At 47.9% G+C, this 17,877-nt stretch overlaps 1 protein-coding gene across 3 annotated transcripts in view; it reads left to right on the top strand.

Annotated features, from left to right (window-relative positions):
* The window catches only part of PRPF40A (pre-mRNA processing factor 40 homolog A), a 266,234-nt gene extending 260,250 nt beyond the window's left edge, over positions 1 to 5,984 (top strand). For all 3 annotated transcript variants that reach the window (XM_063933527.1, XM_063933529.1, XM_063933528.1), the window contains 2 exons: positions 4,406 to 4,567; positions 5,382 to 5,984. In XM_063933527.1, coding sequence (XP_063789597.1) covers positions 4,406 to 4,567; positions 5,382 to 5,474 — 255 coding nt within the window. In that variant the 3' untranslated portion in view covers positions 5,475 to 5,984. The remainder of the gene's footprint in view (positions 1 to 4,405; positions 4,568 to 5,381) is intronic.
* Positions 5,985 to 17,877: the final 11,893 nt, after the last annotated feature.

Below are 17,877 nucleotides of genomic sequence, written 5' to 3' on the forward strand. Positions count from 1 at the left end.
GGTAACCCTCCTGAAGCACATTCAGGTCACTACCCGTGTCCTCTGAGATTCCCTCAAGGATATGGGGAACATTAATGCTCGGACATCTGCTATGGCGGTGTCGGCACGCAGGGCCTTGTGGTTGCGTCAGTGGATTGCGGATGTAGAATCCAAACATAATGTGGAATCCCTCCCCTTTTCTGGGGAATGGCTGTTTGGAGTTGAACTGGATGCATGGATTTCCAAAGTTACGGCTGGGAAATCCACATTTTTCCTTTCTGGGGCTCCGCCTGCGAGACGCTCCTATCCGGGACCTTCTGTCCAGTCCTTACGGTCTCCCACATTTCGATCCAAGGCCATAGGTGCCTCCAATGCGGCTAGAGGCACCAGAGTTAAGTCCAGAAAACCTGCAAGTACCAGTTCTCAGGAACAGTCCACCAGTTCTGCTTCCACTAAGGCCTCAGCATGACTGTGCCCACCCACCCCAAGGGGACCTCGAGGTGGGAGCCTGACTGCGTCACTTCAGCCGCGTATGGGAGACCTCCTGCCAGGAAGCCTGGGTCAGGGAGCTCATTTCTCAAGGCTACAAGCTGGAGTTAGACAGTACTCTCCACCACCACCACCGATTTTTTCAAATCAAGCTTACCAGCTTTGGAGGATATGCAAGTTAAGCTACAGCAGGCTATCCGACAGTCAGCAGTCCCACGTCATTGTTCCAGTACCACTACCGCAACGCGGCAAGGGGTTTTACTCAAACCTGTTTGTGGTGCCGAAGCCGGATGGTTTGGTCAGACCCATTCTGAATCTGAAATCCTTGAATCCTTACTTGAGGGTGTTCAAATTCAAAATGGAATCCCTGCGAGCAGAGATTGCGGGCCTGGAAGAACAGGAATTTATGGTCTCCTTGGATATAAAGGACGCCTATCTCCATATTCCGATTTGGCCTCCTCATCAGGCGTACCTGCGGTTTGCCCTGCTGGACGATCCCTTCCAATTCCAGGCACTGCCCTTCGGCCTGTCAACAGCCCTGAGGGTGTTCACGAAGGTGATGGAGATGATGCTTCAACTCTGGGTCCAGGGGATCAATGTGGTCCCTTACCTTGACGATCATCTGATAAAGGCAAGATCCAGGGAGCTTTTGTGGCTCCATATCGACCGCACCATCCGTCTTCTGTCCAACCATGGGTGGATCCTCAACTTACAGAAGTCCCACCTGGAGACAACTCCGAGGCTCCTGTTCCTGGGGATGTTGCTGGATACTGTGGCCCAGAAGGTGTTTCTACCAGAGGACAAGGCGAAAACACTTCAGGAGATGGTCCGCATGGTGCTCCGACCTACTCAAGTGTCCGTACATCTCTGCGTAATATTGTTGGGAAAGATGGTTGACTCATACGAGGCAATCCAGTATGGGAGGTTCCATGCCAGAACGTTTCAGTTGCGATCCGGACCACTTGCTCAGGAGATCCATCTCCAGATGCATCGGATGATTCAGCTGTCACCTCAGGCCAGGATTTCCCTCCTGTGGTGGCTACAGTCCTCCAATCTCATGGAGTGCAGGAGTTTCTGGATTCAGGATTAGACCCTCCTCACGACTGATGCGAGTCTGAGAGGATGGGGAGCGGTCACCCAAGGGGCGCAGTTCCAGGGCAGGTGGTCAGCCCACAAAAGCCTCCTTCCAATCAACATTCTGGAACTTTGGGCGATCTACAATGCTCTACTTCAAGCCTCTCCTCTACTCAAGGATCACGCGATCCAGGTACAGTCGGACACCGCCACGGCAGTGGCATATGTCAATCGACACGGAGGGACAAAAAGCAGAGCCTGCATCCGAGAGGTGTCAGACTCCTCTGGGCGGAAAGAAATGCAAGAGCCATGTCAACAATCTTCATTCCGAGTGTGGATAACTGGGAGGCGGACTTCCTGAGTCGTCACGATCTCCACCTGGGGGAGTGGGGCTCCACCGTCTGGTGTTCCAGCAGATCATCGGCCAGTGGGGTTGCCCACAAATAGACATGATGGCTTCTCGTCTCAACAAGAAACTTCCCTGGTTTTGCTCGCGGACCAGGGACCCTCAGGCGAGGGCAGTGGACGCGCTGGCATCGCCTTGGCTGTAACGGCTGGTCTACCTTTTTCTTCCGATCCCATTGCTCCCAAGAGTGGCAAAGCAAAACACGGATCAAGGTGTCCAGACAATTCTAATTGCCCCGGATTGGCCTCGGAGGGCGTGGTACACGGATCTTCTGGACGTGTCCGTCGATGACCCTTGCCCTCTACCACTCAGAAGAGATCTTCAACAAGGACCATTCGTCTACCCAGACTTATGGCGGCTTCGTTTGATGGCATGGAGGTTGACCGGAACATACTAGGTCACAAGGGCCTTTCCAAGAATGTTATTGCAACCATGGTTCAGGCCAAGAAACCTGTGATGTCAAAACACTATCGTCATATCTGGAGTAGATATGTCTCTTGGTGAGAGGAACGCACGTATCCTCCAGCATAGTTTCACTTGGGACGTTTCCTGCAGGCTGGTGTGGATAAGGGCTAATGTCTGGGTTCCATTAAGGTCCAGATTTCAGCTCTCTCTATTTTCTTCCAGAAGAAATTTGCACTGTTGCCAGAAGTTCTGACCTTCTTGCAAGGGGTACTCCACATACAACGTCCCTTTGTGCCGCCTATTGCACCCTGGGATTTTGATGTAGTGTTAAAATTTCTACAGTCCTCCTGGTTTGAACCTCTGATGACGGTAGAAGACAAGTACCTCACATGGAAGACGGTGATGTTACTGGCCCTGGCTTCTGCTCGACGTGTTTCAGAATTGGAGGCATTATCGTGTAAAAGTCTGTACTTGGTCTTTTAGGAGGACAGAGCGGAGGTGAAGGTTGTCTCCGTTATTCATCTGAATCAACCTGTTGTGGTTCCGTCCAATTCTGACGCTTTTGTTCCTCTGGAGGCATTGGATGCTGTGCATGCCTTAAAGCTATGTCATGCGTACAGCTCGAGTCAGAAAGACGGATTCCTTGTTCGTGCTCTATGATGCGCAGAAGAAGGGTTGCCCTGCTTCAAAGCAGTCCATTGCGCCTTGGATTCGGCTTACTATCCAACAGGCCTATGTGTCGGCAGCCTTACCTGTTCCTGTGTCTCTAAAGGTCCACTCTACTAGATCAGTGGGCTCTTCCTGTGCAGCTGCCTGTGGATTCTCGGCCTTGCAACTGTGCCGAGCTGCTACCCGGTCGGGAAAGAACACTTTTGTGAAGTTCTACAAATTTGATACTCAGGCCAAAGAGGATACCAAATTTGGACAGGCGGTGCTGCAGCAGTCTCCGCACGTTCCCGCCCGTTCTGGAAGCTTTGGGACGTCCCCATCATACTAGTTTCCCCCAATATCCCTTATGGATGCTAGAGAAAATAGGATTTTAATACCTACCGGTAAATCGTAGTCCATAAGGGATAATTGGGCGCCCTCCTCAGTACGTGGACTTTTCTGCAGGTTCTTGTTCTATAGTTACCTGTTCAGCTGTTGTTGTTACCAGCCGTTGCTGGTTGTTGTATGTTAGTGGTGTGCTGGTGTGTAAATCTCACCACTCATTGTACTTCTCTCATATATCCTTTCTCCTTCGGGCACGTTTTTACCTATAACCGCCTGTGGGAGAGGGCATAGAGGGGAGGAGCCAGCACACTCAGTTGAAGAAATGTAAAGTGCACTGGCTACTTTGGACCCAGTTTATATCCCCATCATACTAGTTTCCCCCAATATTCCTTATGGACTATGAGAAAAGGATTTACCGGTAGGTATTAAAATCCTATTTTTGCCAGGTTGTAATCAGGAGATTTTGTCTTTTTCCAGCAATTCAGTTTATGCCTTTTGGGGTTGTAATACAACTTTGTGCTCTGTACATAATGGGGCATTTAATTATTAACAATAATCCATGATATTCCTTTGTAAATGTCTTATCAACTGATTATGGTAATTAGTACATTTATTGGATATTTTGCAACCAGCTCAGGTCCCTCCTTGCACAAGGCATGATGTATGGTTAAAAATCAAGGCCCCAGAGCTCCTTCCACTTCATGTACTACTAGTCTGTCCTGCATTACATCTGCTGGTGACGTCAGACAATACTCAGATCACTGAAAATAGAGCAAGCCTCAAGATCATTAATTACTCCATAGCCCCACACCTCTAGTACGGCTGCCCTCTCTGTAATGCCACATTGTAATATTTTGCATTAACCTGAAACAGGATATTTAAAGACTGGAAATGTATTGGATTGATGCAAAACATTGAACAAGCCTGTGTTTCCTATTAAGGGTGTATATCTCATTTATGGGAATGATGTACTTTTAGTGATTAGAAATAATTAGGCAATTGTATTTAAACAATTTTGTCCTTTTTTTGTGTGTGTGTGTTTTTGGGGCCATTTTACAGAATTCTCCAGAGTCTGATGTGGAAAGAGGCCGAGACAGAGACAAAAAGGAAAGAGACAGAGAACGGGAACGAGAAAGGGACAAAGAGAATGATAAGGAGCGTTCAAGGCAAAAAATAGAATCAAAACAGAAATCCCCCAAAAGAAAAGGGGGGAAGGACTCTGTAAGTGGAGCTTTTTAAAGGGAATATGTTTCAGTGTGTATAAAATTGTGTGGTCGACTTTTTTCGAATCCTTACATGGAATAACTATTGTAATTGGTGTCTGCATTCTGCCTTTGTCGTAAGCAATAGAAACACTTTTTCCAAATGGGCAATTTAACATTAGTTCTCGTCTGGTGATCATTACACTACATGATTGGAAACGCCTCCTTTTTTGTTATTCTTTTCTTGAGAAATTATCCTTTTTAACCGATGAGCCAAAATATTTTGCACAAGTTATTAATTTGCCAGTCCTCTGTCCAACGAGAAGACTTCTAAATTGCTCATTAAAGCAGTTTCCACTTATACCGCAACTAAAGGAGAAATCTATGCTGGCTCCAAAATGGCATCAATATGGCTTACATACGTTTTACCTCCCAACTAATAAAATGATTTATTTATGGGACAGTTTTAAGAATTCCTCTTGAAAACATGATTTTCCCAATTAGGAAGTTTGTGCCGGTCACTCCTCCTGGACTCCCTTGCCTTACATTTTTAATTGCTGCTTAATTGGAAGCTGGATCTGGCATCATCTGGTCTCGCAGTCACTAGAGGAGTAGCCGCTAAGTAAGGTTTGAGGGTGGGCAATGGGGAGTATGGTCTGAAAATGGCACTCGATGGGATCAGACCATGGTGGTTCCTACCACAATTCAACAGAAAATTGTTTAGACATCATTGCTCTGCATGGATAATTGCCTCTGTTCCACATCAGAAATTGTATGTTTATGGCGTCGACTGTGATGTATTCTGTAATTGCAGCGCCACCTTCTTTTTGCAGGGTAATTGGGACACGTCTGGAAGTGAATTAAGTGAAGGGGAGTTAGAAAAGCGGAGACGGACCCTCTTGGAGCAACTGGATGATGATCAATAAGAACACCTCCCAACCAAATATGTTTACATTAACATGTGACATGCCTAAGTTTTAGTTTCAAGCAGGGAATTGTTCATCGTTCCACGAGTTTAAACAGCTGCACTCTGTACAAATAAGGATTATCTCCATTGGATTACATATGGGCCTCTTTGCCGATTTGTTTTAAGACTCCAGTTGTAAATTTTATTTTATTTTTTTTCTACTTTTTTTTTTTTTCTCAAAGAGTTGCCTTAAGAACCTTTAATGGAATGTGCCACCCAATTTTCTGTGAACCTTTAAATTAAACTTGTCTAGACAATAAACCATTATCTGCTTTTGGCTCTGGGAAGGCAGGGTGGGGGATTGAATTGTTCTGATTTAAGCAATCTTATTTTTTATATATATATTTTTTTTTTTATTCATTATTTGCAGCCTCTTTTCGTTTCAATCCAGTGATGATTCTGTGGTACACCCTCTTCTGACTGGGCTATTTTTGTACATTTTTATGAAGTATTAAAACCTTGTATTTTAGCTTGTGCTAGTATTTATTTGGGACTGGCTATCATGTTACATTGAAATAAATTTGATGTCCACACATGGTGACAGTAGCCTAGTGATAAGGTTACACCCACATGAAACTGTGCAGGTGGAAGGTGCACATTACATTTGTATATGTCAATTCATCCTTTATTACATACTATTTCTGATTTTATGTATCATTGTCATTGTGAAAGGCACCCAAATAACGGGTGTTTTATGCGAGTACATTTAAGGGGAAAAAAGCAAGAAAAAACTGCAAATAACTGTGTTAGAGAAATGTAAATACCTATGCATATGTTAAGCACAAGTAATAAACATTCATACCACACTGTTTTTTTTTTTATATACATATATAAAAATCTCAACACGTAAGTAAAATAACAGAACCCTTTGTAAATGTGTGTGAACAGTTATGTATTTAGATTTCAATTGGTTGCTTCCCTTCTGCATGGGCTATATAAAAATGCTCCCAGATTGTATGCAATGCAGCTCTTCCTCTTCTGCCTAAGTCCTGCACCCTGTTCGGTCTTTTGGCCGGGATGAGCTCCTCATCCTGAAGCACTGGAGTCTGCTGTTAGTATGAACCATTCTGGATCTAATCGATACAGCACTTGTGACTTTAAGGTTGTTTCTCTTACGTCCTAGAGGATGCTGGGGACTCCGTAAGGACCATGGGGATAGACTGGCTCCGCAGGAGACATGGGCACTTTAAGAAAGAACTTTAGGTATGGGTGTGCACTGGCTCCTCCCTCTATGCCTCTCCTCCAGACCTCAGTTTACTACTGTGCCCAGAGGAGACTGGGTGCATTACAGGGAGTTCTCCTGAGTTTCCTGAAAGAAAGTATATTTGTTAGGTTTTTTATTTTCAGGGAGCCTGCTGGCAACAGACTCCCTGCATCGAGGGACTGAGGGCAGAGAAACAGACCTACTTTAATGTTAGGCTCTGTTTCTTAGGCTACTGGACACCATTAGCTCCAGAGGGATCGGTACGCAGGTCTCACCCTCGCCGTCCGTCGCAGAGCCGGAAGATAGAAGCCGGGTGAGTATGAGAAGAAAGAAGACTTCAGAGGCGGCAGAAGACTTCAGATCTTCAGTGAGATAACGCACAGCGGTAGTGCTGTGCACCATTGCTCCCACACAGACACACACAGGCAGACACTGTAAGGGCGCAGGGGGGGGGCACCCTGGGCAGCAATATGAACCTCAATCTCTGGCAAAAATGTATATATGCGGGATGGGCACTGTATATATAAGAGCCCCCGCCAGTTTATTCAATATTTTAGCGGGACCGAAGCCCACTGCTGAGGGGGCGGAGCTTGTTCCTCAGCACTCACAGGCGCCATTTTCTCCACAGCACAGCGCTGAGAGGAAGCTCCCCGGACTCTCCCCTGCTTACACGGTGAAAGAGGGTTTTAAAGAAGGGGGGGGCACATAATTTGGCGCAAAATACATGATTATAGCGCTATCTGGGTAAACATATTGTGCGTTTTTCCTGGGTCTTTGGCGCTGGGTGTGTGCTGGCATACTCTCTCTATCTCTCCAAAGGGCCTTGTGGGGGAAATGTCTTCAGATAAGACGAGTCCCAGAGTGTGTGGTGTGTCGGTACGCGTGTGTGGACATGTCTGAGGTAGAAGGCTCTCCTAGGGAGGAGGTGGAGCAAATGAATGTGGTGTCTCCGCCGACACCTGACTGGATGGATATGTGGAATGTTTTAAGTGCTAATGTGAATTTATTGCACAAAAGATTGGACAAAGCTGAGGCTAGGGAACAGGCAGGGAATCAACACCTGCTTGTCCCTATGTTGCAGGGACCTTCGGGGTCTCAAAAGTGCCCACTATCCGAAATAGTAGACACTGATACCGACACGGATTCTGACTCCAGTGTCGACTACGATGATGCAAAGTTACAGCCAAAATTGGCTAAAATTATTCGATATATGATTATTGCAATAAAGGATGTACTGCATATCACTGATGACCCCTCTGTCCCTGACACGAAGGTACACATGTTTAAGGGAAAGAAAGCTGAGGTAACCTTTCCCCCCTCTCATGAGCTGAACGAGTTATGTGAAAAAGCGTGGGAATCTCCAGACAAGAAACTGCAGATTCCCAAAAGGATTCTTATGACGTATACTTTCCCGGCAAAGGACAGGATACGGTGGGAATCCTCCCCTAGGGTGGACAAAGCGTTGACACGCCTATCCAAAAAGGTAGCGCTGCCATCCCAAGATACTGCTACCCTCAGGGATCCTGCTGATCGCAAGCAGGAGGTTACCTTGAAGTCCATTTACGCACATTCTGGTACCTTACTCAGACCGGCGATAGCGTCGGCTTGGGTTTGTAGCGCTGTAATAGCGTGGACAGATAGCTTATCGACGGAGATTGATACCCTGGATAAGGATACCATTTTATTGACCCTAGGACATATTAAAGATGCTGTCGTATATATGAGAGATGCTCAAAGAGACATTGGCCTACTGGGTTCTAGAGTCAACGCTATGGCGATTTCTGCTAGACGAGTCAAATGGACCCGGCAATGGACAGGTGATGCCGACTCAAAGAGGCATATGAAGGTTTTACCTTACAGGGGTGAGGAATTGTTTGGGGAAGGTCTCTCGGACCTGGTCTCCACAGCTACGGCAGGTAAATCAAATTTTTTGCTTTATATTCCCTCACAACCTAAGAAAGCGCCACATTATCAAATGCAGTCCTTTCGGTCACAGAGAAACGAGTACGAGGTGCGTCCTTTCTTGGCAGAGGAAAAAAGCTGCAAAACACAGCTAGTTCCCAGGAACAGAAGTCCTCCCCGGCCTCTACTAAATCCACCGCATGACGCTGGGGCTCCGCTAAGGGAGTCCGCCCCAGTGGGGGCACGTCTTCGAGTTTTCAACCACATCTGGGTTCACTCGCAGGTGGATCCCTGGGCAATAGAAATTGTTTCCCAGGGTTACAAGCTGGAATTCGAAGAGGTGCCTCCTCGCCGATTTTTCAAATCGGCCCTACCGGCTTCTCCCCCAGAAAGGGAGATAGTGTTAAATGCAATTCACAAATTGTATCTTCAACAGGTGGTGGTCAAAGTTCCCCTACTTCAACAAGGGAGGGGATATTACTCAACCCTGTTTGTAGTCCCGAAACCGGACGGTTCGGTCAGACCCATTTTAAATTTACAATCCCTGAACCTATACTTGAAAAGGTTCAAGTTCAAGATGGAATCGCTCAGAGCGGTCATCGCCAGCCTAGAAGGGGGGGATTTTATGGTATCCCTGGACATAAAGGATGCATACCTTCATGTTCCCATATATCCACCTCATCAGGCGTACCTGAGATTTGCGGTACAGGATTGTCATTACCAATTTCAGACGTTGCCGTTTGGGCTTTCCACGGCCCCGAGGATTTTCACCAAGGTAATGGCGGAAATGATGGTGCTCCTGCGCAAGCAGGGTGTCACAATTATCCCGTACTTGGACGATCTCCTCATAAAAGCGAGATCACGAGAGCAGTTGCTGAACAGCGTGTCACTTTCACTGAAGGTGTTACAGCAACACGGCTGGATTCTCAATATCCCGAAGTCACAGTTGGTTCCTACGACTCGTCTGACCTTTTTAGGCATGATTCTGGATACGGACCAGAAAAGGGTTTATCTTCTGATAGAAAAGGCCCAGGAACTCATGACTCTGGTCAGGAACCTATTGAAGCCAAAACAGGTGTCAGTGCATCACTGCACTCGGGTCCTGGGGAAGATGGTGGCATCTTATGAGGCCATTCCCTTCGGCAGGTTCCATGCGAGGACTTTCCAATGGGACATACTAGACAAATGGTCTGGGTCACATCTACAGATTCATCAGCTGATCACCCTGTCCCCCAGGGCTAGGGTATCTCCTGTGGTGGTTACAGAGTGCTCACCTTCTAGAGGGTCGCAGGTTCGGCATTCAGGACTGGATTCTGGTAACCACGGACGCGAGCCTCCGAGGTTGGGGAGCAGTCACACACGGAAGAAACTAAGGTATTTGGTCAAGTCAAGAGACTTGTCTTCACATCAACGTCCTGGAGCTGAGGGCCATATACAACGCCCTTCGTCAAGCAGAGACCTTGCTTCGCGACCTACCGGTTCTGATCCAGTCAGACAACATCACCGCAGTGGCTCATGTAAACCGCCAAGGCAGCACAAGGAGCAGAGTGGCAATGGTGGAAGCCACCAGGATTCTTTGCTGGGCGGAAAATCATGTAAGCGCACTGTCAGCAGTGTTCATTCTGGGAGTGGACAACTGGGAAGCAGACTTCCTCAGCAGACACGACCTGCATCCAGGAGAGTGTGGACTTCATCAGGAATTCTTCGCACAGATTGTAAGTCAGTGGGGACTGCCACAGATAGACGTGATGGCGTCCCGCCTCAACAAAAACCTACTGAGGTATTGCGCCAGGTCAAGAGACCCTCAGGCAGTTGCTGTGGACGCGCTAGTGACACCGTGGGTGTTCCAGTTGGTCTATGTGCTTCCTCCTCTCCCTCTCATCCCAAAGGTGTTGAGAATAATAAGAAAAAGAGGAGTACAGACAATTCTCGTTCCAGATTGGCCGCGAAGGGCTTGGTATCCGGATCTGCAGGAGATGCTCACAGAAGATCCGTGGCCTCTTCCTCTAAGACAGGACCTGCTGCAACAGGGGCCCTGTCTGTTCTAAGACTTACCGCGGCTGCGTTTGACGGCATGGTGGTTGAACGCAGGATCCTAGCGGAAAAGGGCATTTCGGATGAGGTCATTCCTACTCTGATAAAGGCTAGGAAGGACGTGACAGCTAAACATTATCACCGTATATGGAGAAAGTATGTTTCTTGGTGTGAGGCCAGGAATGCTCCTACGGAAGAATTCCATCTGGGCCGTTTCCTTCACTTCCTACAAACTGGAGTGAATTTGTGCCTAAAGTTAGGCTCCATTAAGGTTCAGAGTTCGGCCTTATCCATTTTCTTTCAGAAGGAATTAGCTTCTCTCCCAGAAGTACAGACTTTTGTGAAGGGAGTGCTGCATATTTAGCCTCCTTATGTACCTCCGGTGGCGCCTTGGGACCTTTAACGTGGTGTTGAGTTTCCTTAAGTCGCACTGGTTTGAACCACTTAAAACGGTGGAGTTAAAATATCTCACTTGGAAGGTGGTCATGTTGTTAGCCTTGGCTTCAGCTAGGCGAGTTTCAGAATTGGTGGCTTTGTCTCATAAAAGCCCCCATCTGGTTTTCCATATGGATAGAGCGGAATTGCGGACCCGTCCTCAATTTTTGCCTAAGGTGGTGTCCTCTTTTCATATGAACCAACCTATTGTGGTGCCTGTGGCTGTGCGAGATTTGGAGGATTCTGAGTCCCTTGATGTAGTCAGGGCTTTGAAAATTTACGTGGCCAGAATGGCTAGGGTCAGAAAAACAGAAGCGCTGTTTGTTCTGTATGCAGCCAACAAGGTTGGCGCTCCTGCTTCAAAACAGACTATTGCTCGCTGGATCTGTAACACGATTCAGCAGGCTTATTCTACGGCTGGATTGCCGTTACCAAAATCGGTTAAGGCCCATTCCACTAGGAAGGTGGGCTCTTGGGCGGCTGCCCGAGGCGTCTCGGCATTACAACTTTGTCGAGCTGCTACTTGGTCAGGTTCAAACACCTTTGCAAAGTTCTATAAGTTTGATACCCTGGCTGAGGAGGACCTCCTGTTTGCTCAATCGGTGCTGCAGAGTCATCCGCACTCTCCCGCCCGTTTGGGTGCTTTGGTATAATCCCCATGGTCCTTACGGAGTCCCCAGCATCCTCTAGGACGTAAGGAAAAATAAGATTTTAAACCTACCAGTAAATCTTTTTTTCGTAGTCCGTAGAGGATGCTGGGTGCCCGTCCCAAGTGCGGACTACTTCTGCAAGACTTGTATATAGTTTTGCTTACATAAGGGTTATGTTATAGTTTTCATCGGTCTCGAACTGATGCTGTGTTGTTTCATACTGTTAACTGGTTCGTATATAACACAAGTTATACGATGTGAATGGTGTGGGCTGGTATGAATCTTGCCCTTGGATTAACAAAAATCCTTTCCTCGTACTGTCCGTCTCCTCTGGGCACAGTTTCTCTAACTGAGGTCTGGAGGAGGGGTATAGAGGGAGGAGCCAGTGCACACCCATACCTAAAGTTCTCTCTTAAAGTGCCCATGTCTCCTGCGGAGCCTGTCTATCCCCATGGTCCTTACGGAGTACCCAGCATCCTCTACGGACTACGAGAAAAAGATTTACCGGTTGGTTTAAAATCTTATTTTCTCTTACATCCTAGAGGATGCTGGGGTTCACATTAGTACCATGGGGTATAGATGGGTCCACTAAGAGCCATTGGCACTTTAAGCGTTTGAGCGTGTGGGCCGGTTCCTCCCTCTATGCCCCTCCTACCAGACTCTGTTTAGAAAATGTGCCCGGAGGAGCCGGTCACAGCTAGGGGAGCTCCTTTAGTTTTATTTTTCTAAGAGTTAAGTTAGGCACAGGGAGGCTGCTTCGTGAGGCCTGGGTGGGGGAGAGGGAGGGAGTAGTGTCCGCGCTGAGGGATTTTGAGCCACTATCTCCGCTGACAGGACACTGAGCTCCTGAGGTTGCTGTTCATTAGCCGCCCCCAGGCGACCGCTCACTCCTGCAGCATGCCACCACCCCCTAACAGAGCCAGAAGATTCCAGGGGCAAGTGAGTCACCGGCCCCCTCAGCAAGCGGGGGACTGGTGTGAAGATGGCGGCAACAGGGTCGGAGCACAGTATTAACTGCGCTCCTGAGGCTCAGCGGTACATAGTGCGGCGCTGTGAGGGGCGCCCTGAGCCAGCGCCTATACCCTACACTGGTCAGCAAGCCTGTCAGGGACCACGGTTACACTGGGTAAGTTAAAGGTCGCACTGACACCCTCTTATCTAATTGTTATTTTTTTGAATATTGTATATTTGTCCTTTCCCCTTTATTCAATATTGTAGGTATATACCTTTTTAGTCATGGGAGGTGCTCCTGGGAATGGTATAAATGTAGGTAACTGGAAGAAAAAAAGATTATTCCCTATTATGGGCACACACGGACTAATATATCCTCTTATAGTCAAATGCCCTAAGGTAGATGGCCAAAAATACTAAAATATAACTTTAATTATTATCATTAAAACATAAGCGAAATATAGTGCAAGTGTAATAATTGTGAAAAAAATAAAGTGAATTTAAAAAGCTTAGTCACTGTGAGTTCTTGATTCACTCTCTCTCTTGTCCTTCAGCAATGTTTCAATATTTGTTGCAATATCAGCTGCTGAGTGTCTTTCACTGATACATTGTGTTGCAAGTGAACATCTACTATCAATGGTTTGGTAGTACCACCTGTATCCTTATTTAATTGTGTGCTTGCAGTGTGCGCATCACTGACTCATATTGCACCTTTCTCTAACGTCCTAAGTGGATGCTGGGGACTCAGTAAGGACCATGGGGAATAGCGGCTCCGCAGGAGACTGGGCACATCTAAAGAAAGCTTTAGGACTATCTGGTGTGCACTGGCTCCTCCCCCTACGACCCTCCTCCAAGCCTCAGTTAGATCTCTGTGCCCGAACGAGAAGGTTGCACACTAGGGGCTCTCCTGAGCTTCTTAGTGAAAGTTTTAGTTTAGGTTTGTTATTTTCAGTGAGACCTGCTGGCAACAGGCTCACTGCATCGAGGGACTAAGGGGAGAAGAAGCGAACTCACCTGCGTGCAGAGTGGATTGGGCTTCTTAGGCTACTGGACATTAGCTCCAGAGGGACGATCACAGGCCCAGCTTGGATGGGTCCCAGAGCCGCGCCGCCGGCCCCCTTACAGAGCCAGAAGGCAGAAGAGGTCCGGAAAATCGGCGGCAGAAGACGTCCTGTCTTCAACAAGGTAGCGCACAGCACTGCAGCTGTGCGCCATTGCTCTCAGCACACTTCGGTCACTGAGGGTGCAGGGTGCCCTGAGACGCAATAAAAACACCTTGAATGGCAAAAAAATGCATCACATATAGCTCCTGGGCTATATGGATGCATTTAACCCCTGCCAGAATCCATTAAAAAGCAGGAGAAAAGTCTGCGAAAAAGGGGCGGAGCCTATCTCCTCAGCACACTGGCGCCATTTTCCCTCACAGCTCCGTTGGAGGGAAGCTCCCTGTCTCTCCCCTGCAGTCACTACACTACAGAAAGGGTTAAAAAAAGAGAGGGGGGCACTAATTAGGCGCAGTATTAACTATACAGCAGCTACAAGGGGAAAAACACTTATATAAGGTTATCCCTGTATATATATAGCGCTCTGGTGTGTGCTGGCAAACTCTCCCTCTGTCTCCCCAAAGGGCTAGTGGGGTCCTGTCCTCTATCAGAGCATTCCCTGTGTGTGTGCTGTATGTCGGTACTTTTGTGTCGACATGTATGAGGAGAAAAATGATGTGGAGACGGAGCAGATTGCCTGTAATAGTGATGTCACCCCCTAGGGGGTCGACACCTGAGTGGATGAACTGTTGGAAGGAATTACGTGACAGTGTCAGCTCTGTATAAAAGACAGTGGTTGACATGAGACAGCCGGCTACTCAGCTTGTGCCTGTCCAGACGTCTCATAGGCCGTCAGGGGCTCTAAAGCGCCCGTTACCTCAGATGGCAGATATAGACACGGATACTGACTCCAGTGTCGACGGTGAAGAGACGAATGTGACTTCCAGTAGGGCCACACGTTACATGATTGAGGCAATGAAAAATGTTTTACACATTTCTGATAATACGAGTACCACCAAAAAAGGGGTATTCGGTTCGGTGAGGAAAAACTACCTGTAGTTTTCCTGAATCTGAGAAATTAAATGAGGTGTGTGATGATGCGTGGGTTTCCCCCGATAACAACGGATAATTTCTAAAATGTTATTGGCATTATATCCTTTCCCGCCAGAGGTTAGGGTGCGTTGGGAAACACCCCCTAGGGGGGATAAAGCGCTCACACGCTTGTAAGGGCTCTACCTTCGCCTGAGATGGCCGCCCTTAAGGATCCTGCTGATAGAAAGCAGGAGGGTATCCTAAAAGGTATTTCCACACATACTGGTGTTATACTGCGATCAGCAATCGCCTCAGCCTGGATGTGCAGTGCTGGGTTGGCGTGGTCGGATTCCCTGACTGAAAATATTGATACCCTAGATAGGGACAGTATATTTTTGCCTATAGAGCATTTAAAAGATGCATTTTTATATATGTGTGATGCACAGCGGAATATTTGCCGACTGGCATCAAGTCTAAGCGCGTTGTCCATTTCTACCAGTAGAGGGTTATGGACACGTCAGTGGTCAGGTGATGCGTATTCCAAACGGCATTTGGAAGTATTGCTTTATTAAGGGAGGAGTTATTTGGGGTCAGTCTTTCAGACCTCGTGGCCACGGCAACAGCTGGGAATTCCACGTTTGTACCCCAGGTCGCCTCTCAACATGAGAAGACGCCGTATTATCAGGCGCAGTCTTTTCGTGGACAAGCGGGCAAAAGGTTCCTCATTTCTGCCCCGTGACAGAGGGAGAGGAAAAAGGCTGCAGAAATCAGCCAGTTCCCAGGAACAGAAACCCTCTCCCGCCTCTGCCAAGCCCTCAGTATACGCTGGGGCTTTACAAGCAGAATCCGGCACGGTGGGGGGCCCGTCTCAATGAATTTCAGCGCGCAGTGGGCTCACTCGCAAGTAGACCCCTGGATCCTTCAGGTGATATCTCGGGTACAAATTAGAATTCGAGACGTCTCCCCCTCGCCGTTTCCTAAAGTCGGCTTTACCGATGTCTCCTTCTGACAGGGAGACAGTTTTGGAAGCCATTCACAAGCTGTATTCCCAGCAGGTGATAATCAAGATACCCCTCCTGCAACAGGGAACGGGGTATTATTCCACACTGTTGTGGTACCGAAGCCGGACGGCTCGGTGAGACCGATTCTAAATCTAAAATCTTTGAACACTTACGTACAGAGGTTCAAATTCAAGATTGAGTCACTCAGAGCAGTGATTGCGAACCTGGAAGAAGGGGACTACATGATGTCTCAGGACATCAAGGATGCTTACCTTCATGTCAAAATTTACCCTTCTCACCAAGGGTACAACAGGTTTATGGTACAGAACTGTCACTATCAGTTCAGACGCTGCCGTATGGATGGTACACGGCACCCCGGGTCTTTACCAAGGTAATGGCCGAAATGATGATATTCCTTCGAAGGAAGTGAATTTTAGTTATCCCTTCCTTGGACAATTCCCTGATAAGGGTAAGATCCAGGGAACAGTTGGAGGTCGGTGTAGCACTATCTCAGGTAGTGTTGCGGCAGCACGATTGGATTCTCAATATTCCAAAATCGCACCTGGTTCTGACGACGTGTCTTCTGTTCCTAGGGATGATCCTGGACACAGTCCAGAAAAAGGTGTTTCTCCCGGAGGAGAAAGCCAGGGAGTTATCCGAGCTAGTCAGGAACCTCCTAAAACCGAGCCAAGTCTCAGTGCATCAATGCACAATGGTTCTGGGTAAAATGGTGGCTTCCTACGAAGCAATCCCATTCGGCAGATTCCACGCAAGAACTTTCCAGTGGGACCTGCTGGACAAATGGTCCGGATCGCATCTTCAGATGCATCAGCGGATAACCCTGTCACCAAGGACAAGGGTGTCCCTCCTGTGGTGGTTGCAGAGTGCTCATCTTCTAGAGGGCCGCAGATTAGGCATTCAGGACTGGGTCCTGGTGACCACTGATGCCAGCCTGCGAGGCTGGGGAGCAGTCACACAGGGAAGGAATATCCAGGGCTTATGGTCAAGCCTGGAGACATCACTTCACATAAATATCCTGAAGCTAAGGGACATTTACAATGCTCTAAGCTTAGCAAGACCTCTGCTTCAAGGTCAGCCGGTGTTGATCCAGTCGGACAACATCACGGCAGTCACCCACGTAAACAGACAGGGTGGCACAAGAAGCAGGAGGGCAATGGCAGAAGCTGCAAGGATTCTTCGCTGGGCGGAAAATCATGTGATAGCACTGTCAGCAGTATTCATTCCGGGAGTGGACAACTGGGAAGCAGACTTCCTCAGCACGACCTCCACCCGGGAGAGTGGGGACTTCACCCAGAAGTCTTCCACATGATTAAAAACTCGACAGGTATTGCGCCAGGTCCAGGGACCCTCAGGCAATAAGCTGTAGACGCTCTGGTAACACCGTGGGTGTACCAGTCAGGGTATGTGTTCCCTCCTCTGCCTCTCATACCCAAGGTACTGAGATTGATAAGATGGAGAGGAGTAAGCACTATATTCGTGGTTCCGGATTGGCCAAGAAGGACTTGGTAACCGGAACTTCAAGAGATGCTCACGGAGGATCCGTGGCCTCTACCTCTAAGAAGGGACCTGCTCCAGCAAGGACCCTGTCTGTTCCACTTACCGCGGCTGCGTTTGACGGCATGGCGGTTGAACGCCGGATCCTGAAGGAAAAAAGGCATTCCGGATAAAGTCATCCCTATCCTGATCAAAGCCAGGAAGGATGTAACCGCAAAAACATTATCACCGCAATTGGCGAAAATATGTTGCGTGGTGCGAGGCCAGTAAGGCCCGACGGAGGAAATTCAACTGGGTCGATTCCTACATTTCCTGCAAACAGGAGTGTCTATGGGCCTGAAATTGGGGTCCATTTAGGTTCAAATTTCGGCCCTGTCAATTTTCTTCCAAAAAGAACTAGCTTCAGTCCCTGAAGTTCAGACGTTTGTAAAAGGGGTACTGCATATACAGCCTCCTTTTGTGCCTCCAGTGGCACTTTGGGATCTCAATGTAGTTTTGGGCTCCAAAAGTCACATTGGTTTGAACCACTTAAATCTGTGGAGTTAAAATATCTCACATGGAAAGTGGTCATGCTGTTGGCCCTGGCCTGGGCCAG

Source organism: Pseudophryne corroboree, chromosome 7, assembly GCF_028390025.1.
Source record: "Pseudophryne corroboree isolate aPseCor3 chromosome 7, aPseCor3.hap2, whole genome shotgun sequence".
NCBI lineage: Eukaryota > Metazoa > Chordata > Amphibia > Anura > Myobatrachidae > Pseudophryne > Pseudophryne corroboree.